The 27,384-nt window shown below is 33.0% G+C and overlaps 1 protein-coding gene across 1 annotated transcript in view; it reads left to right on the top strand.

Moving 5' to 3' along the window:
• Positions 1-1,836: 1,836 nt before the first annotated feature.
• The window catches only part of LOC148274591 (uncharacterized), a 52,354-nt gene continuing 26,806 nt past the window's right edge, over positions 1,837-27,384 (top strand). Inside the window, exons 1-4 of the mRNA XM_088236913.1 lie at positions 1,837-1,885; positions 16,236-16,426; positions 20,469-20,566; positions 22,846-22,980. Coding sequence (XP_088093039.1) covers positions 16,283-16,426; positions 20,469-20,566; positions 22,846-22,980 — 377 coding nt within the window. The 5' untranslated portion in view covers positions 1,837-1,885; positions 16,236-16,282. The remainder of the gene's footprint in view (positions 1,886-16,235; positions 16,427-20,468; positions 20,567-22,845; positions 22,981-27,384) is intronic.

Below are 27,384 nucleotides of genomic sequence, written 5' to 3' on the forward strand. Positions count from 1 at the left end.
TTTAGCTTTTTAATCTTTATTTTCTATTCAATATGTTATGTAACTTGAATTATAAAAATAAAACTACAATTTTATTGGTGGGTAGGAAGAAATTGCCATTTGGCAATAAGCTTGCCAATGTACAAAAAGTAATAAATAATTAAATAATGTATCAAAGTGCCCCGTAAGTGGGGCAGAATGATACAAAACCGTTTTTTTCCAAAATCATAAATTTTCATTATTTTCAGATTTTAATGTTTCTTTTGATTGTCATTATAATAACGCTTAGTTTTCCCACGCATGAGGTTAAAAATAAATGTGTTATTTTTATTTTTGTTACATAAAATATAATATTGAATTTTTATGCATCAATCTGCCTCACTTCACCTAATATGTGAAGTTCTACCGAGATAGTCGGTATTCGAGCAAACAATCTACATTTTCGTTGTTTGTCTTAAAAGCAATATCGCGATAGAACTAATAAAGCCCTTGAGAGTCACAACAATACCTAACCCTCATATCAAAAGACCTAATGAGATTTTTATTTTATTTTTAAGTCCTATAAAATAAACATGAATTTTAATATAGTGATCTAAAATCGTTGAAACAGAGAGGGAAAACCTTTCTGAGAAGGGAATATGGAAGTATAGGCTTTTACAGGGCTTATGGCCGATCATTGGCTGGTTTTTTTTTTTTTTTTTTAAAGTTTTATTCATTTTAACAAATAAGTAACATACATTATTATATTTTTGCTCCCGCAAAGCCGAAGCTTGTCTGCGGGTTACATTACATTTTTTTTTACATTTTTAAGTAAGTACATAGTTTATTAATAATTGAAGAATAAAATATATTTATACACTTAAGTTTCACTTGCTGTTTAATAATTTTTTGACTATTTTTTTTAATGAAATTAGGTTTTTTTCTTCATGATTTTTAGCTGGTAATAAATTGTACAGTTTTGGTACTACACTACCCATTGATCTGTCGCCATAGTAGTTTTTCTGTCGTGATACCATCAGCTGCTGTGCCGATACTTGTCGGGTCATGATCTGGTGGTTTATTTTGGATTTAAAATTGCAATCGAGGAAATGATCTGTCATTATCTTATACTGACACTGTTTGTTAATTGGCAAAACGTTAACAAAATCAAATAATATTTTGAAACTTTTTCAATTATCAGAAACTGGCAGAGGAAGGACAAAAGCCGAGTGAACGCGGTTGAAATGCGATCTCTCGAGAAGAATGTGTGAGAAGTCAATGTATGACAGGGTTACGAATGATGGAAACAGGCGAGAGTGTAAATCTGAGACAAGTATAATTGATAAGATTAAGAATGGGTCTCTGAGATGGTTTGGTCACGTAGAACGAATAGACGACGAAAAATGATAAAACAAGTATGTATGGTGAAAATGAACAGTAACGTGAGACGAGGACGACCAAGGAAGACGTGGCATGATCAGATAAATCAAAATCTCAAGTTTGGTCATGTCAAAAGCAGACAGAACCGAGGGGCATGTATGACAAGATGTATGAATGAGGAAGAAGCCAGGAATATATGTCAAGGAATGTATGTATAAATATATGCCAGGATAGACGTGTGTAGCGATCCATTCTCTCTGCCTACCCCTACGGGGAAATGGCGTGATGGTAGCAGTAGTAAAAATCAGCGTAATTTTCATTATTAATTCCATTTAACCCGCTATTGGCGCAATATTACGATATAATTTGGTGGCAAAAGACGTCACATCGGCGTCTTGATGGTATTCGATACTAAACCGTTCCAATTAAGGGAGGTTTTAGGGGTAGATAGAGCGCATAAAGCACCCCTAGAGGCAGTGCCGTTCCGTCCGTCGGCGCGTAGACACCTCTTTAGCGAAAATTTCCGTGCTAAACGTAGTGAACGAGGGTAAGTTACATTTAAAATTATTCAAACATTTTTTTAATATTCTCAGCAATTAATAACGTTATCATTTTCATTTAATTGTTAAGGGCTAAGACACAAACTAGCTGGCTGCCAACAATGTGTATTTTATGTATTTAGTATTAACTTAGTTGTGTCGGTCTTTTTTTCAAATTTGAAAATGAGCACCTAAAGTGAAACAAAATTGTAAAGGTTATTTGTCATTTAGAAATTGTGTTCTACCAGATATTGTGTTCACTTTTACGTTACACTTATTATTTTATTTAATTACAAACCTTTAAAACGGAATGTCAAATAGACGAAAGTGAGCATTTTCAACACCTCCTTCTCTTCGCATTCAATCGAGGGAATAAAGGAGAAAACATAAAGAGATTTATTATACGTCATTAACTTTTTTGATGTAAAGTAATGAAGAAGAATACGTTATTTACTCATTTGTTCTAATTTGTCCTCTTGGTCTCTTAAGTTGGATAAAATCAGACACAACTTATGTTAACATCCATACTTAAGGTAAAAGTTTGATAATGGAACATTCATGGCAGTTTCCGAAAAAGGCATTCTTATTGAAAACCGACCCCGATAATTCTTCTTCATTATTTTACATGGCGGCCTCCGTAATGTAGTGGTTAAGATACTTGACTTAAGCACGGAAGGTTCCGGGTTCGATTCCCGGTGAGAACACTTTTTATTTTTTAAATATGATTTTTTTTAAGCCTGAGCGTTCTGTGTTGGGCCTCTTGGCCTGTTGTGGAGCAAAAAAATATATTTTAAAAAACACATAAAAATAGTCCCTGGACTGAACCTGAAGCGTGAGACTGATCATCTTACCTTCATGTAACAAAAATGATCAAGGTACGCTGCGGTTGGTGTTTCAATGCAGTGCCCTATGCACCATAAGGTGCGGAAAGGTAATGATGATTTTACATCAGATTTTCAATAATGTATTCTTCGTATTTGTTTTCTCGATTGAACGCGAACAGAAACGAGGTGTCGAAAATGCTCACATTCGTCTCCTTGACAAAGTAGAGCAAAAAAAATTATTTCAAATGAATAAATAAACTTTACCGGTTTACTTTTAGAGCTGATTTTTGAATTTTAAAAAAACGTACACAATTTATGTCAACACACAATCAAAACTTACACAGTCCCACGTTGTCTTATATTTTTCAATAAAATTACAATTTTTTAAACCTTTTTCCAAAAAAAAATTATATTTAACTTTTGTGTGGTTCTGATGTCAAACTAGTCGACTTAGGACACAAGATTTGATATATCTCTCTTATTATTTTTAATGATGAATTCGTATTTTTTGTAATCTTTAATTTGACATTTTCACACCCGATTTTGAAAGTAAAATTCGTATAACCATGCTAAATGGTAATACAAAAATATTTATCCTTGCTACGCGAAGAATGAATATCCGCTAATTCCGCGACACACTTATACAAGAGAGAGCACGAAGATAGAAGTCACAGCAAGAAAGACAGAGACGCTGTTCTGCGGCGGGTGTCGTCTTAAACAGATTCGGTCTTCAGTCGGTTGATGACAGTGATGGAGGACGCACGCGCGTAACATGAGCGGCGTATTTGTAATTAAACATGTTTCCATTTTATTTTTAAAACGTCTGAACTTTAGAATATTCCGTTTTTTATTGGTGGTAACACGATGTTACAATACTGCGCGCAAAGGGATTATTTACCACAGTATTTTAAAAACTAAGCAATATGAACCAATAGCTAATATTTTCGGTACATCTATAAAATAACATGTCAGATTGACTTTTATTTCTTTTATTTACGCACGTTCACATATTTATTTTTTTTATTGGGAAAAAAACGGAAACTGTCTGAATTAATAAGTTCTCAATTTCAGCGCATCAGATTTAATATTATTACACAGAAGATAAGGTAACCTTACAGACAACGAAATATCGTAGTGCAGAACCACGTTAAAATTCAATATTTCACAACCCCCTGCCAGAATCCGACCCGGGTCCTTATGCATGGTGGGTGAACGCCCCAAACCTTAGAGTAATAATACGCCACTGGCTATTAGAGTCGCCCATACGGACGAAAACCATTCTATGATTATCAACCATGAAGTTAGGTACAATTCACAGCGATACAAAGGGCAAAGAGCAAACCAAAATCGTACATTTATCTCTCTGTTCAAGATTTTTGCACGTTAGCGGGATTATAACCAAATGGCACCTTACTGTCAATGCTCTAGCATTCATACCTAAAATAATAAATTGTAGGAGAAAATTCGTCAGAGGTTTCACCCCCAATACTTAATTTATGATATTATTTAACGATGCGAGCAGCTTTAGTAAAATGACACCATTTTTATGTTCCCCATAAAGTTATGAGTAAAATTGCGAAAACCGAATAATCCCCTGAAAGTGTCCATTTTAACTGGGACTATGTAGTAAAGTAATGAATTTAACACTTTAAGGAGTTTATCGAGATTGATAGATATTTGAATCATCACTATTGATGCCCTGACGCACCGCCTAATGCATAGGGCACTGCATAATAATTACATTTTTTAGATTATAGTGCTTTCTATGTTTACTTTTGTATGGGTGTACCATATTTTCGTGTATACTTATTGTTTAAATTACTTTAATTGTCATTATTATTACTATTTTTTAATATTTTTTTTATTTGAGACAAAATAACTTTATTGTTTTTAATATACTTATATTTTGTACCTTTTAAAAAAATGTATAAATGAATTATTTTTTTTAATTTTATTTGCAGACATTGTTTAATTATTTTTTATGTCTAAATATGTTTTTTATACAAAACTGCTGTGTTACATATATATAGTATTTATGTAAAATAATACTTTCATATTTAATTTTTAAGTTTTTCACATTATATTGAAATGTTTATATTATTTTTAATGTGTATCTTTTAAAGGTAAAAGGCACTGCGTGCCACGAATATTAATAAATAAATATTCCAAGTGCAACGTATTCAAATCATTTTTGTTGCATCGAAAGAAAGAAGATTTGCAAATTATTAAATCTTCTGCTACTACTACTACTACTACTACTACTACCATCACGTCATTTCCCCGTAGGGGTGAGCAGAGAGAATGGGCCGTTATTAGCACATTACTAGCTTCTTTCACATTCATACATCTTGTCATACATACCCTTTGGTTCTGTCAGCTTTTGACATGACCAGACTTAATATTTTTGTTTATCTGATCATGCCACGTCTTTCTTGGTCATCCTCGTCTCACGTTACCGTTCGTTTTTGCCATATATACTTGTTTAACCATTCTTTTGTCGTCCATTTGTTCTACATGACCAAACCATCTCAGAGTCTCTTTCTGAATCTTATCAATTATACTTTACACAGATTTACACTCTCGCCTGATTTCATGAATCTTCTGGTTATTGTAATTTTATTTTATATTAATATTTTTCTTAACCGCATTTTCAAGTGTGTAAATATTAGAAACATTGAGGATTAATGTATAGTTTGCGAAAGTCAGATTAATGTTTATGTTAGGTTTAATGTTTGCATTGTTTGTTCTATTTTAAATAATGCTTGTACTTTTTTAAGAACAAATAAAACATTTTAAAAAAGATAAAAATATCGGCCTCTTGGTGTAGTGGTCAGCGCATCGCCCTACGACGCAAGAGGTCTTGGGATCGATTCCCGACATGGTTGACACGAAATATTTATTTAAAAAGGTGTTTTTACACTAGAATATTTTATAGTTCCTGGACTAGTTACCTGAAGCGTGAGACTGATCATATTACCTTCATGTAACAAAAATGATCAAAATATTCTGCGATTGGCGTACCAATGCAGTGCCCTATGCACCATTAGGTGCGAAAAAGGAATTATGATGATCAAATTTTTATTTCAGTTTTACCCTTCAGGCGAGTCAGGGAACTGCGAACTTTTGCAGTGAATAACTTTTTATACAAACCTTAAAGAGTGTAGATATTATCCTTGGCTCTTCCCGACCGACTTTTTACTGGGGATGCTAGGCTATCAATCATTATGGAGGAGGAGGGACGTTCATTTGGGTGTTCACTTTTTCTAGGTGATTGGTGGTCGCATACATAACTCAGATATTCTGAAGATTTAGGTCTGTTCGTACCTGATAACTATCTTCGACAAAGACAGCATCGATTGTTTTACCTGTCACGATGCAGAACCAACCTGCCAATGGTTGGTAGAGCAATCTTGCTTCTTAATCGCATCTCCTCGGATGTCGACATATTTTATGACAGTGGGCCTTCCCTTAGGAAAGCACTTTCGAACTTTTAATTTTTCTTTTTACATTATTTTAATAACATAACTATTTACTATAATTTGTGATATATTATTTTATTTAGAATGCATTGGTTCTTCTTTCTGTAATGTTCTTAATAAATAAATGAATAAAATAAATATTTAAATCTATTTCAACAGAGAGGGAAAACATTTTTGAGAAGGGAACATTTACAGGGCTTATGACCTGCCATTGGCTGGTTTAAGTGGCCACTTTACACACCGTGTAACTTTCACCAAGCCCTGTAAATGCCTAGACTTTCATATTCCCTTCTAAAAAATGTTTCCTTCGCCCTAGGGAGGAAATCCAGCCAATCTGCAAGCATTTGAACATACTCAAACATTGTGAAAATAAATATTCCTCATCGAATAGTCGATGAGGCTAGGAATTGAACCCGAGACCTTAAGTGTGGTTGGCGAACGCACCATTTCCAATTTCTAAATAATCTACCTTTACATTACTATGTTGACACTACATTTTCATGATGTTTCGATAACATATTTGTCAGGAAAACCATAAATTTTATGTTTTACTTCAAGCAGGGACGTTGAACAAATCTCTCATAAAAGTATTTTCATTTATTTGTCTTTGAGTTGTTTACGCGATTCAATTTTCAACAAGAAATGTAGTTTTGTGCATTAAAGACAGTAAACCAACAACTGGCTTCAATTACAAAGAAAAGTTAACGGTTTGTTATGTGAACATAAATTTAGTAGAGTATTGAGCTTTTTATTTTTGAATTATGCTATTTATAGTTTGAACACGATTTTGCACATATGTATGTTTAAATGTAGCAGAAATGTTCAATGTCAGGGCATTGCTATATAAAAAGTTTTTGTTTTTCCAATACAATAAAACAGAAATCAAATAGTAAAGATTAATAATAAATCTAGCGACGAAGCCGAAATTTCATTTGGCGTCCCTCAAGGAAGCATACTTGGACCAATTTTGTTTTTTATCTATTTAAATGATCTTTATAATTTATCTATAAAAAGCTATATAATTAGCTTTGCTGATGAAACTGTGCTACTATCTCAAGGAAGCTCATGGGATATTGTATTTAAACTTAGTAAAAAAATGGTTAGACTCAAATTATCTAACACTCAATCACTCAAAAACAAAATACATAACATTTAAAATTAATAATAAAAGAATATGTAATCCAAATTTTCCTTAACTATTCACATCTGTAATTACAACAACCAATTTCCGAATATTGAATGTATTTTTAAATCGTTGGACACAGTAGATTCAATTAAATATTTAGGAATTTATCTAGATGGTTATTTAAGACGGACTAATTAAATTGAACATATTAAAAATAAATTGAAAAATCACTTTTTTTAAATTATAAGAATTATTATTAGCCCAAAAGAACTTATAAAAATATATAACGCAATAACTCAATCAGTTTTGGAATATGGGAAAATTGGATGGGGATGTGCAAATGACACACTGATCAAGCAAATAATAATTGCACAGAAAGCTTTAATAAAAATTATCTTAAGAGTCCTAATCAGAGCTAGCTCCCTTGGTATACTTGAAAATCTTAATGTAAAATCTATAAAACAACTTTATGTAAAAGCTTTGTTACTATACACACGTAAACATTATTCTCTACCTTCCGTTACAAATACAAGAGTTAAGCTATGGTTTCCTAGGACAGCGGTGCCCGTATCTTAACGGTCGTAGTGAACGGTGATGCGGTGGACAGCCGTCGTAACAGTGACTAGAGAGTGGTTTCCTAGGAAAACGGTTTTGATAACATTTATTAACACCGTTTTCCTAGGAAACCACTCTCTAGTCACCGTTACGACGGCTGTCCACTGCATCGCCGTTCACTACGGCCGTTAAGATACGGGCACCGCTGTCCTAGGAAACCCTAGCTTTACTAGATACTCCACCCCGACGCTTCAAAAAAATAAAAAAATAAATACAACCTTCGGTCAAAGAGGATTGGCCTACTACTCGGTTAAAGTGTACAATCTACTTCCATTATCCATATAAGGACAATTAGTAAATTCTCACAATATAAAATTGCTATTAAGAAATGGATAGTGGAGGTGGGTTGCACACGAATCGATGAGTGGATCAAGCCAAATAGGTAAAATGTGTGTACTGTTTATGAAATTTGTTCTATTGGCCTATATATATTGGTTATGTTCTTTATGATTATTTTAGTATTTTATTGTTTATTATGTTAATGATAATTAGGTTTATTTGATTAATTACGTTTTTTTTATTGTTATTATTATGTTAACTTTATTGAATAGCTAATCTAAGGCATGTTTCACATTTTTGTAAAATGTTCCCCTTGGCACGGGACACCCTAGTGAGAGAACATTATTCTGTACAAAAAAAATAAAAAAACAATGAAAAAGTATAAATAAGTAAATATATATACAAAAATAAAAATAAAAATTCGCATTATAATCGAGCCATCAAAATATTTGCTATCGTAATTAGGAACTTCGGCCCTATCGGAAATTGGATACAAAAAATGTTTTCTTGCGCGCGGTAAAAATTAGAGCATTAAATTATACAGTAAAATTTCTTGAAAATGTACGAAAAAAATTATAAAAAATATTTTAATAAAAACGCACTACTTTGATTGACGTCACTGATTCATATGAACCAACCAACGATGCGAGACTTGGGAAGGATGGTTTACCGTAAATGAACCAATGGGAAGAACTAACAGGGAACAACCGCTGACGTCACACGCGGAGTTGTTTCAGAAATACAAAACATTAAAAAATCTTAGCGCTGATAATACGATAAGTAAAAAAAAAATGAAAAAATAGGCTTAGTTTAATAGTCTGAAGACACTGAGCTTCCTCATTATAATATTGAGGTTTGTAAAGGAGCAGTAATTTTTCACAACCAACTGGTTGAAAGCTCCACGGAGTACTGATCCCCAGGGCCCCGCTTACAAAGGGAAGATAACAGAGTTATCTTCGGCTGTCTATAAAGATAAACCGATATTTGTGTACAAAAATGAGTATATTTTCCTGAACGTAAAGTGTCAACAAGGACTGGATTCAACTCCCTGGGAAGCTGTTAACATAAACATATTAAAACAGAGATAAAGAACATTTTAGAGAACGTAATATAGAAGTTTAGGCCTCTACAGGGCTTATGACCTGTCATTGGCTGTAACATTTACCATTCTGCCTACATTTGAACGTATTTTGATAAATCTAATCTCACCCGCATAAATTAAGGTTTCAGTTCTTTAACTTCACAAACATCAACAAATGAAAGGATTGAAGGAATATAGATATTTAAATATGAGTAGAATGGTGAATGTAACACAAAGTGTAAAGTGGCCACTTAAACCAGCCAATGATAGGTCATAAGCCCTGTAGATGCCTAGACTTCTATATTACTTTCTATAAAAGATTCTTCATCTCTGTTGTAACATGTTAATTATAACAGCTCCCCGGGAAGTTGAATTAGGAAAAACTAAAAATATTGAGATAATAGTATTTGTGAAAATAATGAATAATCAAATCTACACAACAGTTGGAAGACTTTTACATTACCTTCACTAAAATGTTCTTCACCTCTGTTGTAATATGTTAATTTAAAGTATTTTCGTCCGTAACCTATAATTAAACATGTTTAGAAGGAAAAATTGTATGCTTATTCTGCTTTTCATACAGAAAACTTAATTTTACTCTGTAGATAAAATAGAAAATAAATGTTAACTTTTCATTGTTAGGAGTCATTTTTTAAAAATTAATTAGAAACTACTTACAAATGTTCAAATATGTACCGACATTGATTAGTTACATCAAATGCATTCTCATTTAAAAGATAAATGCATTATTTCACACATAATTTAGACAAATTTATACCGTCAGAGGACAAACGGTTAACGGAGTTATCTTCGACTGTTTAAAGTAACATTGTCGATAACCTGTAATTGAACATGTTTCAAAAAAAATTCTATGCACATCACATTTCATATAAACAATTCGATTTAACTCAAAAAATAGGTGAAGTTCACTCCACACGTATCGTGTTTTTTTAGAAGCCAGATTTACATTGAGTCGGTTTCTATCTTCAAACATAAAGCAAGTCAGAGCTGACTACAAATTAAACAGTGGGAATATTGAAGTCAGCACTGACGCGACAGCGCTGTACTGACTTGAAATCAATATATACGATAGCAGTACCGAGTCAGCACTGACTTGCATTGTGTTTGAAATCAGTAACTAAAGTAAATCAGTTTGACTCAATCTAAATCTGCCGTGATCCCGTATTAGTCGGATTCGTTCCGACGTTTCTGCTACCGCTGGAGGAGTAATTTTCAGGGTTAAATATGTGATATGTAGAAAAAATGATGATGATGACGAAAAAGTAAAAAAAAAAACTTCCTCTTCACACGAATCGTAGCAAAAACTGTGTATACTTGTATAAATACATGCTCCTTAATTTATTTCAAAATAAATTAAGACTCATTATTTCTGGCTGCAATACGATCCCACTTACTATTTAATGATGCTCACACTTACACACACCTGAACACTTACTCCTACACTATTGCACATAAACATACATCTACACTTACTTTCATACAAATACACATAAATACACCCTCTTGTAATAACACAATTTAATAATATGTATGATTCTTATTTAGAAACTTTGCTGGTCTGTCTTTAAACTGTATTTTTTTTGTCATTTATCATTGTCAATATCATGATGGATAGAATTTGATGAACTGAATTTATTTATTTATTTTAAAGAAACCAACAGTCGACAATGATAAAGGACATTAAAAAAATACAGTTTAAAGACAGACCAGCAAAGTTTATTATTATTATTATTTTGAAAAAAATGATAAATCACATACTACGAATACCGATAAAAATATACGAGAAGATTTAGAAAAATTAATTGTATTTTCAAAATCAATATGGATATTGTGGAGAATTTTTTTCAAAAATAACTTTAAAAATAAAATAAAATATTAAAAAACGCGGCATGTTTTGCCTTGATAATTGTGACTACAAGATTCGTGACGATGTTCTATTCAAATTTAAACGGTCTCAAGCAAAATTCAAATTTTACCCGAATCGTGACGTACTAGGGGCGTGGCCAATGCAACGGACCGTTTTCGAGGGAATCTAAAAATAAAAATTCAAAAATATTTTTTAAGCTACTAATAAGTACTAAAAAATATTTTTTCTTACCCGACAGTGATTCGATAAAATTGTAAAAAAAAGTGATATTTTCGTATTACGTAATTTTGGCGCCCTTTAAACATTTGTATAGTAATTGAAAGAATATTTAAAATCAATTACTTCTTATGCGTATTATTACATTTTAATATAATTTTTATTCTTATTATTGCTGTTTACCCTTTCCGTCGCCACGGGGCTAGAGTGGCGTCCGTCGGATTAAGTAAATATCTGATATATTTGTTTACTTCACAGCTACTATCAATATAAGATGCTACTTGCACATTTTTAGAGGAATCTAAAACTGTGACGCAAAATATGCACTTCGGAAAATAAAAAACTATAAGTTGGTATTAGGGAAAATGTTTAGGAAGAGCGAGTTATTTCATCATTATTTTCTTATATGCGCCCAGTGGTGCATAGGGCGCTGTAAAATACTCCAATTGCAGCGTATCTGAATAAATTTTATTACATAGGTATGGTGAGCAGTCTTACGCAGGATTTACACCGTTAGACCTTGAGATTAGAGAAAGAAAATACATTTATAATGTCAAGAAATTTGGTAAGCTCTATTCCATTCCAGATGATCGCAGAAATCAAGGAACTGCAAACTATTTCGATTTACCTCACCCGTGTGAAAAAATTCCCGAAAATATTATTTCACTCGACAAAGATATACCTCCTTGTGCTCCCAATGAAATAAGAATCTTTACGGATGGTAGCCTGCTCGACGGCAAATTGGGAGCGGCATTCGTTTCTTTTGAGGGTGATAAAGAATTACTAGGTAGAACATTTAAATTAGACAATTTCTGCTCAGTTTTTCAGGCTGAACTACTCGCAATACGAATGGTTATTTAAAAAACCACCAGAGAGGTGGGTTATTGCAAAAATATTATCAGATTGTCATTCGGGCATTTAAGCTATAACTGATACTCGGTTAATAAATCTATTTATTGTGGATATTCGGAGTAAAATTAAGCATCTTAAAACCAAAGGGATGATTATTAAAATATGCTGGATAAGAGAACATGCTGGTATCGTAGGAAATGAGAGAGCAGGTGAACGAGCAAGTGCCGCAACTTGTAAATGAACGGCACCTTCTTCTCAGAATTTCCCCTTAGCTTTGCCAAGCGCTGTATAAAACAAAATACGCAGCAGCGTTAGGATGATCATTACCGCGCTTCTTCTACAGGTAAAATCACTAAAATATTTTCCCAACGCTGGCTGATGCAGCAAACTTCCGTCGTCATCACCAAAGTAGTTTCAAAACGACCTAAACTTTTACCGGACAAGGAGCTATGAGATGTAACCCATATAGGTTTAAATTGAGGAATGGTGACTATTATCCATGCATGCAATGATATTCCTTCACAGAGTATTGAAAATATGTTTCTTAAAGCAGAATGTCCTCAACATAAATATGTTAATATATTATATGTGAATATTCACATTGTCATTAAAAGTAGTTATCACGCGCCATTGTTCTTAGCCTTTGCTACAATGGCGATTACTCTCGTAAAGGTAATAAACTAATATCAGTGATCAAACATCCCATTTCCAGGAAAATCAATAACGATATTTTCGAGTACCTTAGCCTTGTACATGATACGCAAGGCTACAAAATACAGGGGTCCACATATTATTATTTTTAAATAGATCAGTCTTACGCTAGTGAAATATTGCAGGGAAAACACTCCGAACCAGCTATAAAGACCGTGGGTCTTTCTAGCGGTTTCGCTTATGTTTAAAAGCACTGTTTTTTTCTCTAAATAAACGAATTACTCTTGAATATTTTTTTAGTTTCATATACAGGGCCTATATCGGATATATCAGTCGAACCCGTGGTGTAAGGGTCAGCGCATTTGCTACCATGCAAGAGGTCACGAGTTCGATTCCGTTCGACAGTTTACATACATATGCATAAGGGCGGGCATATTGCCTTAAGGTAATTTCTTCCTACCTACTTAACCCACCCAATTTGAGAAAATCATATTAATGGTATATTATAATAATTTCATTATAGAACGAAATATTGATAAATATTTTTTTTAATAAATTAAATTTGACTAAATACCTAAACTAGACTATGAAGAGAGGAGGGGGTAAAGAGGGAAAGAAGGAGGGAGAAGAAAAGAAAAACTGAAATATTCAGGAAGTGAAATTACATACGTGATTTTAATGTAAATAAAGAAGGGGCGTCTCTGACATTAGTGGGTAGATTATTCCATAATCGAACAGTTACTACTGTGAAAGAATTTTGTTAATATAAAAAATTGGTTTCAAAAGATGTTTTTACACTAGAATATTTCACAGTCTCTGGACTGGTAACTAAAGCGTAAGACTGATCATCTTACCTTCACATTACTTAAATAATTATCATTTCAACCGCTAACAACACCGCGCAAGGTACACCGGAACTGCTTGACGCCGGCATGATCGAGGCTCGCCAGAATCTCCGTAACCCTCGTTGACTTCAGTTCGTTAGCGTTTTGCTCTCTCTAAGACTTTCGAATTACCCACATAATTCATAATACTTAATCTAACCCCTTTTTTTATAATCTTGTGTTCATCTATTAGCTATTAAACCTCAGAACAATGTAAGTTAATCTTTCATTTAATTTCACGCAACCTTACTACGAAACTACGGTTAGTCAAACCGTCCATTTCATTCTAACAAGAGAGTTCACGGCACAATTTTTTTTTTGTACCACAACAGGCCAAGAGGCCTAATTACATTACAGAACAACCAGGCTTGAGAAAAATCACATTTTAATTTTTGTGTTCTCACCGGAAATCGAACCCAGAACCTTCCGTGCGTGAGTCAAGGGTCTTGACCTCTACACCACGGAGGCCGCCAATCAATCAATCAAGATAGGCTGCAATGCAGTGCTTTTTGCACCATTAGATGCGGAAAGGAATGGATGACGTTGATTATAGTTTGTAATGCACGAAAATGGACACAATGTAAACATACAAATAAAAAGGTCATTTTTCTGCCCATACAAGCAAGAAAAGTGCCTTATTTGCCTGTATATTTATTGTCTCGTATCGACTTGAAAATGTAGCAACTTGTTTCATTGAAACTTGTCTTTTCTTTGACATTCACTGGCCCTACTTTTCCTTCTGCACGCTTCGTGATTATTTATTGCCCTATTTGCTACGACTGATTTCTTTTGAACCGTTTTATCTACTGCACGTGCATCTCTATATCACCGTATAGAAATGCATCACATTGACTACAGATACAACCTTATTAAACTACCCCACGTAATACGTAATACATTCTACCCCGCCTTCTAAACAGCACCCTGGGACCGCCATAATGAATCTCTAAAATATTCTAAAATCCAACTTTTTGCAGATAGTACACTAGTTACTACATATCAGAAGATAAACATGATATAGTGAAAAATAAGATTTAAATCTGTTGCAACAGAGAGGGAAAACATTTTTGAGAAGGGAATATGGAAGTCTAGGCATTTACAGGGCTTATGACATGTCATTGGCTGGTTTAAGTGGTCACTTTATACACTGTGTAACATTCACCATTCTGCCTATGTTTGAGCATCCACATTCCCTCAACTCTTCTATCTGTTGACTTTTGTGAAGTAAAAGAGCTGAAACCTTTATCACGTGGGTGAGATTCATCCAGCTGAACCAAATCACCTACTAGGCAACGCTTTTTAAAAAAATCCAATCTTTATATACTCTTTTACCAGGTTGTTAATTCAACAATGTTTGAGTATGTCCAAATGCTTGCAGACTGGCTGGATTTCTCACTAGGGAGTTATTCATATTTATTATAGGATGAATCTCACCCGCGTGATAAAGGTTTCAGCTCTTTTACTTCACAAAATCCAACACATGGAATAGTTAAGAAAATGTGGATGCTCAAACGTGGGCAGAATTTCCAATTGCAAATGGCAGAGTGGCCACTTAAACCAGCCAATTACAGGTCATAAGCCCTGTAAATGCCTAGACTCCCACATTCTCTTCTCAAAAATGTTTTCCCTCTCTATTGCAACAAATTTAAATATGTACAACTCCCTAGGGAGAAAATCCAGCCAGTCTGCAAGCATTTGGACATACTCAAAACTTTGATAAATAAGTTTAATTACGATTATCAAAATAGTAAAAAGTTTAAATGGATTATAAAAAAAAAACATAATAATGTTGGGAGAAAAAATATACCCCAAGGATACAATATTAATATTGTTAATTCAAATATTAATTCTGTTGACAAAATAAAGTATCTCGGAAATTACTTAGATAGATATTTAATTTCAAAACACGTTTTCAATATGTAACAACAACAAAAAAACGGAATATCGGACTAAAAACGCGATATTAAAAACACCGATATTTCTGTATTTCGTCCGAGTCGTAGACCACTTTTATTTATATTTAATCTTGAAAAAGTTATATTAAGGCTTTTTTACAGGTTTGGGGAAACAATATATACATAACCAACCCAAGTATCAAAGGATGTATACTTACCAAATTGTGACATAAAGTGTCAAAATAATAATTTAAACCGCTCTCACGTAAAGTTAAAGAAAATCTAGTGTGTACATACATAGTATTTCATAGACTTTTGTAGTGACACATTTTTCGTACACCTTTCGAAATGACTCATTTTTTTGCACTCCTTCATAATAACTCATTTTTGGTACACTTTTGGAGTGACACATTTTTTCGTACCACTTTAGAGTGACACTTTAGAGTGACACTTTGGAGTGACACTTTAGAGTGACACTTTAGAGTGACACTTTAGAGTGACACTTTAGAGTGACACTTTTTTTATGCCTTTGAAGTGACATTGAAAATCGACCACATTCCATTTACAGATGCAGTGGAAGAAGACTCGGATGAAGACGAAGAGATCGGACGGCACATGGGGCGCGGCAGGAGACGAGCCCAACTACTCCGTCTCCTGATCCTCCCCTTCATCCCCATCATGGCGCTGATCGTCCAGACGACCTTGGCTCTTAGGGACAGCCTGGTCTATAGATCCATCGTCACAGAAGTCGAAGAACAAGTACGTAAAAAAAAATTTTTTGTTTATGGACATAATAAATTGAAAGTTGTTCGCCTCGTGGTCTAACGATTTTTTTTTTCATAGAGTCTTTATTCAATAAAATATACACATTTTTACAATATTAATACATTATAAAAAAAAAACGAAGTTCTAAAATATATTTTGTCCCGATAAATTATTCAATAATAGTTTGTCATCGGGTGCTCAGACATTAATTTTAATTAATAATCAAATAAAAAGAGTACAGATATAGTACTGAATACGTATAAAATAATGAACATCAAGTAAAACAAAATAGTGAACAAAAAAAAATAGTTTATAGAAATAATATTTATTTAAAGTAAGAAAATGGAGTAAAATAATACAATTGAAATTTAAGAAAAGCAATTTACTAGAATATATTTTAAATATAAGAAAAAAAATAAACACATATATAAATAGTGTGTAATCATAAATGTTATCAAAAGAAGATAAAAAAATAAAACAAAGTAAATCGAAAATTTCAATTTGTATCTACAGAAAAAATAAAAATTATCAGAAAATTAAAAGTACCCTATCAAAATTAAGATTTAAAAAATGTAAATAAAATTGAAAGAAATAAAAGATAAGGTTAACCTAAAAAAAAAAACAAAAATGCATTCAATAAGAGATATAAAAATGTTTTACATAAATAATAAATCAATATAGGAACGTTCTGTCTACTCAACACTTACGAAATATAAACATAATTTTATTTTTACCATGACATGTTTTCATGTCAAGTTGCAACATACAAGAGTGACTTTACAGTACTTTATAGTCCCTGGACTGGCGGCTCCTTGACGTAAGGCTGATCATCTTGCCTTAAAAAAAAGATTGACGTACGCTGTGAGTGAAATACCAGTGCAGTAGGGACCAATGGCCAATTTTATGCGCATTGTCTAAATCCACACGAGACTCTTATTAAGGTGGATTTATGTATTCGCTGATGATGTCGTGCTTCTAGCAAAGAAGACCTGCAATTCTTGGTAACAAAAGTCTACGGTGTATGCGAGAAAGGCAATTTGCTGATGAATGTTGATAAATCCAAAGTTATATCTTTCGAAAGGGATGAAAATATAACCAAATGTGAGATCAGTGTGAACGAAGATATTCTGAATCAGGTAAAAGAATTTGTGTATCTGGGAAGTATGTTTCCTAGAGATGGAAAGCCTGAAAAAGATATTGAAAGGAAGGTGAGTACCGGGAACAGGGTGAACGGTGCACTGAAATCTACTTTGGCAAACAAATGTTTATGAATTGAAAAAATAATGATGAGAGTAGGATAAATGCTGTCGAAATGCGATCCTTTAGGCGAATGTGTTGTAAAACTATGTATGATAGGTGCCCAAATGTTGAGATCCGTGAACTGTGTAAGACTGAGACTTGCATTATCGACAGAATCAAGAAAGGGGTGCTGGACATGTAGTGGTTTGGACATGTAGTGCGAATGGACAGCGAAAGAACGGCTAAAAGGATCTACGATGCGAATGTTGATAGAGGCAGAAAATGAGAAAGACCGTGAAAGACATGGCACGATCAAGTCCATCAAATACTTGAAGATGGACATGTCGAGAGTAGAAATAATCGAAGTGCGTGCATGAGAAGATGTATGAATGTAAAAGAAGCGAGGTCTGTGTGCAAATACAGAGTGATATGGCGTTTTATTTGTGGTTATTTATTTAGTGTCTACTCTCGGAAATTCTGCAAAAAGAAATCCAGGGGTGTTATTCTGAACCGCTCTCGCGGCACGAGAAAACCGTTTTTTTTTTTTCATTTTGGATGTAAATACGCGAGATAATACGGCCGCGAGAGCTTTTGGAATACCACCCCAGGGGAGGTTAAAATATGTAAAAACATACATAAATAAATTAAAATTAATCAAAAATAATTATATTACAATAAAAAAAATCCCACCATCCTACGTTATTTATCGTCCCAAGTGGATTTTTACGATCGTATGAAACCGGTCATTGAGTGCCAAATAAAGTGTGACGTGACTCGTGGAGTCATGTGTCAGGGGGAATAATTTTCTGGCGGCGACCCTTAATGGCTTATCACCGCGAACCGAGACATGGATTTATGTGGCTACGTCACCCTGGGGGAGGATGGGAGAAAAACCATATTAAATTTGTGTATTAAGTTTCCTGGGACTTCATAAACAACCTCCATTTGAGCGACAGCCTTATAAATGGGACGTAACTCAATTAACACGGAACCGGAAGCCCAGTCGTGATACGACATACGAGTTACTTCCGAAATTTTCCGCCCCGTGTTTACAAGGGGTTATTTATTTTAAACATTAATATCAGCCATTGTGCGACATTAAAATTTTGCTAAATACATGCGCTGAAAATTACATATTTACAACCAAAATTTTCTTCTAATCTTAAAAAAAATCCATAAAACGTAACACGGTTGGTTTAGCGATGCATTGGCCTATGCACCATTAGGTGCAGAAAAGGAATGATGATTAATGTAAGTGAATATTAGTATGTAACCACATACCGACTTTTTTAGTCTACTGGTTTCGAGACGTACCCGTCTCTTCATCAGGATATTTACCACACCAACATGCAAATACTAAAAAATACACCCCCACCTTCACCATTACTGTAGTATATTTAAAGTATTTCCGAAAATACATCAATCACATGCAGATTTATAGAGATGCGAACACCACTATGTTCTAACATGCAATTAGCTTAATTTGAAAAAAAAACTCATAGTGATGAATTGGTAGGGAGTTGTGAAGGAGGGGATGTAGAGAGTACAGGAGGTAGAATGATGATTGTTTAAATAACGATTTCAGTACCAAGAGACGGCCATTTTTAAAAATAAATTGTATCGTTTTAAAATTTTAGATAATTTTTTAATTGATTTTGTGGCCATTTGGATTGAAATGTGTATACGTAACTCACTTTTAGGAAACGGGAATCAAGTTGGGGTAGGGTGCGGTTTAAACCACCGACTTTTGTTTTTTTAATTTTTTTATAGAGTCTTTATTCAATAAAATATACATATTATTACAATATTAATATATTATAAAGAAAACAAAGTATTAAGCTATATTTTGTCCCGATAAACTATTCAATAATAGTTTGTCATCGGGTGCTCAGACATTAGTTTTAATTAATAATCAAATAAGAAGAGTACAGACATAATACTGTATACGTATAAAATAATAAACATAAAAATAGTTTAAAGTTTTTTTTTTTTTTTAAGTAAGAAAATAGAGTAAAATAATACAATTAAAATTAAAGAATAGTAATTTACTTAAATATATTTTAAATATAAGAGAAAAAAAATAGACACATGTATAAATAGTGTGTGCTCATAAATGTAATCAAAACAAGATAAAAAATAAATTAAACAAAGTAAAGTAAATCGAGAATTTCAATTCATATCTACAGAAAAAAAAATAATAAGAAAATTAAAAGTACATCTTAAAATTATGATCTAAAAAATGTAAATGAAATAAGAAAGTAAGAAAGTAATAAAAGAAAAGAAAAGGATAACCCTAGAAAATAACAAAAATGTATTCAATGAGGGATAAAAAAATATATAAAAAAATAATAATAAATAAAAAATAAATTAAAAAATTTATTACATAAATAATAAATCAATATAGGAACGTTTTATCTACTAACCACTTACGTAATAGAAACTTAATTTTATTTTTACTATGACATGTTTTCATGTCAAGTGGCAACAAATTAAATACTTTTGGAACAATATAATCCAACGTTCGTTGTCCATATTTATTTTTAAATTTTGGTACTACTAGGCCATCAACAGATGTAAATCTTGTTAGATAGCTGTGTTCTAATTTATTTTTATATATCGAGCTGAACATCTGTTGGATAATAATTTTGCTCCATAAAATACCCTTAACTGGTAAAACATTTCATTTATTTTACATAAATGGGGTATTATTCCTCTGATTGTATACATAATTGTCTTTTGATCTTCTGACTTAAGTTATAATGTAATTATTTATTTATTAATTTTAATCAATTCTTAGGTCAGCAGAGCAACTGAACTCGGTAAACTGGTGACCAGACTGCAATTGGAAAGGTCTGAAGTTGCTTTCTACATATTCACCAACGGAAGTAACCTTAGGTTTGTACAAAATAGTTTATTATAGCAATTTCTAAATCATTGTTTCAGAACAAACCCAGCACAGAGATTGTCTGATAATTGAAACCGTTGCAGACAAATATTTGACTTTTGAAACTATTTCAGGCCAAAAACAAACTTAACTCTAATACCCGTATGCAGAGACAAACCTTAAGGTGAGAAAAGTACATTCTATTGTCTTCACCTTCGGGATATTTTCTGCATTTGAAATTAGAATGTACTTTCCTCACCTTATAAATTTAAATACAAACTTTACGATTCCCATTCTTTGACAGTTGAGCGGTTTCAAGACAATCCTTATGTAAATATTAAGGAACCATAAAAACATTTTCTGAAAACCATTTCAGAAAAAGTCTCACGCGAAGATTCTGACAATAAAACCATTTTAGGACAAACTTCAAATAAAGAATCTGAAAATTTAATCGTTTCAGGATATGTCTCGAGCAAAGTTTTTGACAGCTGAAACCGTTTCAGGACATCGAGCCATAATCGGCAGAACAGCGTAAGCGACAAATAGTGAATTGTGCAGGAGAAGCTTTTTTCAAATTTTTGTTCCATTTATATTTTTTTTAATAATTCGATAATAGGATTTATAATGGTTGGCTACTGCCAATCCTGAAATGATAGCCAAATTGTTTAAATACCTTCCGCTTTTTAGATAGTGGCGGTAACGCTGTTTTGCCAGTAACTCTGACAGGTTTATTTTTTGGTTGCGAGCTAGCGTAACCACCTACACTGTCGTCGGTTACGTTGTTTTGCTTAGCTCAAAAAAAATATTTCAGAAAGGAATGGTGCGGAGTAATATAAAAAGAACTATTATAATTGGCCTATAATTTTGATTTATATGTAAATATTATTTTTTTTGTTGTTATTTTATTTGATTTTATCAACATAAACGACAAATCTGCCTTTTACAAAAAATTATAACACTAACATATTTGGCTTAATATTTTTTTTTTTTTAAAAAACATAAATTTCCTTATACCCAAGATTGATAAAAAAAAATAAACCTAAGAATTATAAAAGATTTATACCAAAAAATTAACCTAAAAATTATACAGCATATTTAGTAGAAAGATTAAACAATTTAAGAATAAATGTAAAAAACAAAATTAAATAATAAAACATTCTACAGAAATACAACAAGAAAATAATAAGTACTGTTTCATACAGCTGGGCAAAATGAACAAAAAACTGTATATATTATGAAATGCATGAATAAATCAATATAAACCATTTACCATCTTCAAAAGGTTCAAAAGGTTTGTTCTATAGGAACAATACCTTACACAAAATATATCAGATACGTGGGAATAACTATTGCCGAGTTCATGAAGTCTGTTTAATATGGTATTACAAGTATACACTGTCCGTGAATTGTTGCTACAAAACGGTGGCACCTGTCTAGTCATTCTTCCAGGTGCCCTGAAGTTTATGAGAGATGATAGTTCAAGGCAATCTCATATTGAATTTACAATTTTGAATAAATTGAAAAGGTCTATAATTTAACGTAGTTATGCAGAAAGCAGCCAGCCATAGAAAAGTGGAACTGAGATAGTAGCACCTTTGTGAAAAGAGTGAATAAACAAATCTCCACAACATTTGGAATGTTTTTGACTTTAACAAATGATAAACAAGGAATATATTAGTTTTATTTTTACATTACAAACAAGAATTTAATTATGTTTTGGACCAGTTATAATGATTTTTGAATTCGTTAAGATTTTATAGTGTTGTGGGTGTTTTCTGCAAATTGAGAAATGCCGTTTTTGTGATTGATACCATTTTCAAAAGGTGATTAAAACAAATTTTTGTATGAAAACGGTCTGGCTGTTTTTAGCAGAACATAGAATTTACTTTTTTGCACCCGATAACATCAATATCTCATTTTTTCAAAATTGTGGACTGGCTGTTTTCTGCATAACTACGTTCATTTTTCCTTATATCGTTAAGTTTTAAAAAAAATAATGTTTTTAGTAAAAAATCGTAATTAAAAAATTCATGACTGATTCTAAGTTATGGCTGTTGTGTTCTTTCAATAAATAAAATACATATCCATTAATGTGGCACGTGAATTTTAAAGAGCTATGATCTTTTTAACACTTGTGCAAGGGGCAATAAGGAACACTTTTCCTTAAAAAAACTCAATTCGCCAAAAGTGTTCTGCCGATTATGGCTTGACATGTTTCAAATATTATAACAGTTGAAACCGTTTCAAAGCAAGCCCTGTGAAATTACTTTGTCAATTTAAACCGTTTCAGGACAAACCTCACGCAAAGATTCGCCGTGACAGATGCAGCCCTCGAGCAGTTGGCCGCCTGGCCGCCCATCACCCTCCCGCCCGAGTCCACCCCTTTACCGGAACCGGCATTCCGTTTACGGCTATCTTTACTGAGGTAAGAAAACTGTCTTTAAACTAACTCCCAACGTGAAGTTAAGTACTCCACTGCAGTAACAACACAACATTGCGAAACAAATTTTATAGGCACACAATGTAAACACATAGTGATTTGGATCATTGCAAAATACAGGAAATTCGTAAAAAAAATCTAGGAGTACTAATGGATGAACATCTATGCTGGCGAGCTCATACTAATAATAATTTATTAATAGCCGCAAAATATTGTATAGTCTACTCACTTAGAAGGTTGCAAAAATTCTTACCCAATAATACTAAATGCACTTCCGTACAAGCATTACTACTAGATTACGCTAATGTTTCCATGACTGATTTAAGCTGTAAGCAACTCGATAAACTTAAAGGACTTCAAAATACATGCATAAGGTATACGAGTATTTTTGGTCTTAGGAAATATGACCATATTTCTGATTTTGAAACTGAAATGGCTCAAAATTAGACAGCGGAGAGAATATCACTCCCTTTTACTTCTGTTCGATGTACTTCATAGTCCTAACGCTCCTATATACCTGCGTGAAAAATTTCAACGCTTATCAGTTCATGGTTTACCTCTTCGTTCTAATTCTCAAAGCACTTTCTTAGTACTCATCCACAATTCCTTTTTCTTCTCTAACTCATATAGTGTCCATGCAGCTCGACTGTAGAATCATCTCCCATCCACCATCAAAGATGTTACTACAGTATCTCTGTTTAAATCACGTTTGAAGAAACATCTCCTTTCTCTTCCTTAATCTCTCCTCCTTTCCTTTTTCCTCTTTTTTCCTTTTTCCCATTGAGTACAATCATTGATTTAAAGTAATTTATACACAAATACATTTATTTCCATTTTAATATATCTTTAGCTTTCTTTTTATCTTTGTTTTTTATTGAATATGTTTGAATTATAAAAATAAAAGTTTTATTTTATTGGTTGGTTGGAAGAAATTGCCATTTGGCAATAAGCCCGCCAATGTACAAATAACATTACGTACAAAAGTTTAAAAAATAAATAAATAACTTGCAAGGTCAGGTGTTGTCAGTCTGACGCTTCAGAAGTCCAGGAACGACGAAACATTGCATTGTAAAACCACATTTTTAATAAATATTTCATTTCAAACAGGAATCGAACTAGGGACCTCAAGCACAGGAGACGATCCCACATTCAATAGATTGCTTTCCAATAGTTAGAGCGTTTTTTACAACGACAGATGATAAATAATGCATACATATTTTTTTTATATTACAAAAAATATTTTAATTAAATATTTGACCAGTTTTAATCACATGTCCGCCTAATATGTGCATTTTGCAGAAAACAGCCTTCCCCAGTAAAACTAATGTATGTTGTGTCATTATGTCGTTTACGTATTATTTTATGTTTAAATTGGGGTACATAATTTTAAATAATCACTTAATCAATTTGTTATAATAGCTTAATTATGCGCTAAAGGAATTTTGGTGATTTTTTAAGTCTAGCTGACCACACAACCCTAAATTTGAATTTTGCAGAAAACAGCCAGTTCAAATATTGAATGATACCTCATTCAAACTTTGAATGTATAAGGTGATATTCTGTATTGAAACTTTTTTTTAAGGAGTTTTTAAATTAATAAATATATATTTAATTAAAATGGTAATTATATTTATTTATTCATGCATTTCATAATATATACAGTTTTATATCACTTTGTCCAGCTGTATGAAACAGTACTTATGATTTTCTTGTTGTATTACTCTAGAATGTTTTATTATTTAATTTAGTTTGTTTTATATTTATTCTTGAATTATTTAAACTTTCTACTGAATATGCTGTATAATTTTTAGGTTATTTTTTTAAACATAAATCTTGTAAAATTGTTAGGTTTAATTTTTTTTTTATTAATCTTGGGCATAAGGAAATTTATGTTTTAAAAAAAATACAATACTAAGCCAAATATGTTAGTATTATAATTTTTTGTAAAAGGCAGATTTGCCGTTTTTGTTAATCAAATAAAATTAATTAATTAATTAATTAACCATTAATTTATCTACATTCGTTTGTTAAAGAGAACTAGATTTCTGGAGGCATTTATCTTCCCATCAGCATATTTACAACACTAACGAAATTTCCATTTTGTTTCTTCGACAATCTGACAGATGGAAAAATAATTCAATTTTGAAGTAATTCATTTGCTACTTAAACATTCGTTTGCCAATTACACGTGAAATGTGATACTATGCTGTTTCTTTAAGATCCTAGCAGTATTTCTACACATTTAAAAGGACACAACATGGCATAGTTGAATTCAAATCAGGAGTTGCGTACTGAGCGACGTCTACAAAGAAACTAATAGGTCAAAACGTAAACCTACTCATTTATTAGTAGCTTAGTCGCCTTCTGTTTGATGTGCGTATGCGGTTTCTGGACTAGTCTTAATTCTATGCTTCTTGCGTTCTAAAATTTTTTGACAAGTATCATTGTTCGGACCAAATCTATACCTACCTACCCGTCCTTGCCATTTCCTAGCGCACTCCATGTAACAATAATACTACGTGTGAGTGCCGGTTACAACGTTAAAAATCAGGACAAAATCTAACATGCACGAGTGAAGTGCTTTACTAATATTTCTACAAGCGAGCTGTGCCTGCGTCATTTTAGACCGCCAAATCTATCCAGACAAGCTGTGAGAGCGTTTTTCAACCGCCAGCTTCACCAGGGTTCCAGCACTCATCACGCTTCATCCATCAGCAGGTTAGTGGAGTTGCGCAACCTTCCTTCCCTTACAATACAGTCCACTTACTAAATTCTTCCTCCAGGACAAGGTATTTTTCACACCTCGTCCACTCCTCAACAGTCATTATAATACTAACGTCCATAAAAACAACCTATACTCAATAATATGTACAAAACAAAGTTTTTCGATGCTGTTCCTGGCCAACGCGAAATTTCAGCCCTGCCGGAAATTGGTTACGAATTTTTTTTTCTTACGCGCGGTAAAAATTAGAGCATTGAATTATACAAAAAAATTTCTTGAAAATGAACGAATAAATATTTTAAAATATTTAAATAAAAATTGACTACTTTGAACGACGTCAGTAGTTCATATGAATCAACCAATGATAAGAGAGTTGTGGAAGATGTCCGGTTTACTTACCGTCAATGGGTCAATCGGCAGAACTGACCGAGAAGAAGCGGAAGAGAACTTGAGACGTCACACGCGGAGTAATTTCAGAAATACAAAGCTTTTAAAAATTATAGCGTTGATAAAACGACACAATTTCTTTTTAATTTTGGCTTAGTTAAGTTAACTATAAACAAATAAAAAAACGTGAAAAAACCACTGAACTTCCTCATTACAATTTGTTTTTATATTTTGTTTGATCCATCGTCATGGTAGTTCGACATTAAATAATGGCGTCATGCTTGAGGTCCCGTGTTCGATTCCTGGCAGGGTCGACGTGGAATATTCGTTTTAATCGTAGTATAAGACTAAAGTATTCCACTGTCCCTGGACTGGTACCTAAAGCGTAAAACTGATCACCTTACCTTCATTTGACAAATGATCGAGGTACGTTGCATTTGGTGTTCCAATGAAGTTCCCTATACACCATCGAGCGCGAATACGGGTATGATTTATGTAATTAGTTTTGCACCTGTCTCTGAGAAGTTATACCATTTCATGTCACTTGGGGAATGTGGAATCAATTTTTCTCTCTTGAAAACGGGTAGTTTTTTCTAAACTCTTTTTTTTGTTCTATGTCTGAGAGTTTTGATTCTATGCCCCTTTATACTTAGAAAATAATGCTTTAAACACACAAGTCCGAAGAAAGAATCATTGTTCACTTTGTAGCATTAGGATACATCGAGAGCTATGGTCGTATAACACGGATCAGAAAACCAAAAATCTAATGTTATAATTGGCATTTTTTTACTTGCTGTATACTTCTGTAGGCTTCTTCTAAATGTTTCCATGTCTGTCTGTAGTGGGCACTCTGTTCCACCCATATTCCACGAGTTTGACGATGCCATCAGTCTATCTTCTCCATGGTCTCCCCGCTTGCTGCATTACCTGACCTTCGGAGTGACCTTTGATACCTCATTAAGGTTTCATAGTCACATTGTCAATGTGAGTCGTTCTGCTTTTAAGAAGTTGGGATTTGTAATTCATAATTCTTCGCAGAAATAAAAACCATCAAATTTTTTATACAATCTAAGTGCGTAGCATTCTGGAGACTGGTGCGGTGGTGTGGATGCCCGAAGAAGCCACTTACTATTGGTAGAGAAAAAACAGATGAAGTTTCTTCGTTGCCTTTACATGAAAGAGTATGGATACTACGCATTGCAGTACCCATCATTGTTTCTTTTAGGTATATTTGGTATCGCGAGTTTGCAGGTCAGAAGGAGCATTGCCATGCTTATGGT

This window comes from Micrasema longulum, unplaced genomic scaffold (genome assembly GCF_059751315.1).
Source record: "Micrasema longulum isolate JH-2025_06_02 unplaced genomic scaffold, ASM5975131v1 h1tg001618l, whole genome shotgun sequence".
Taxonomy (NCBI): Eukaryota; Metazoa; Arthropoda; class Insecta; order Trichoptera; family Brachycentridae; genus Micrasema; species Micrasema longulum.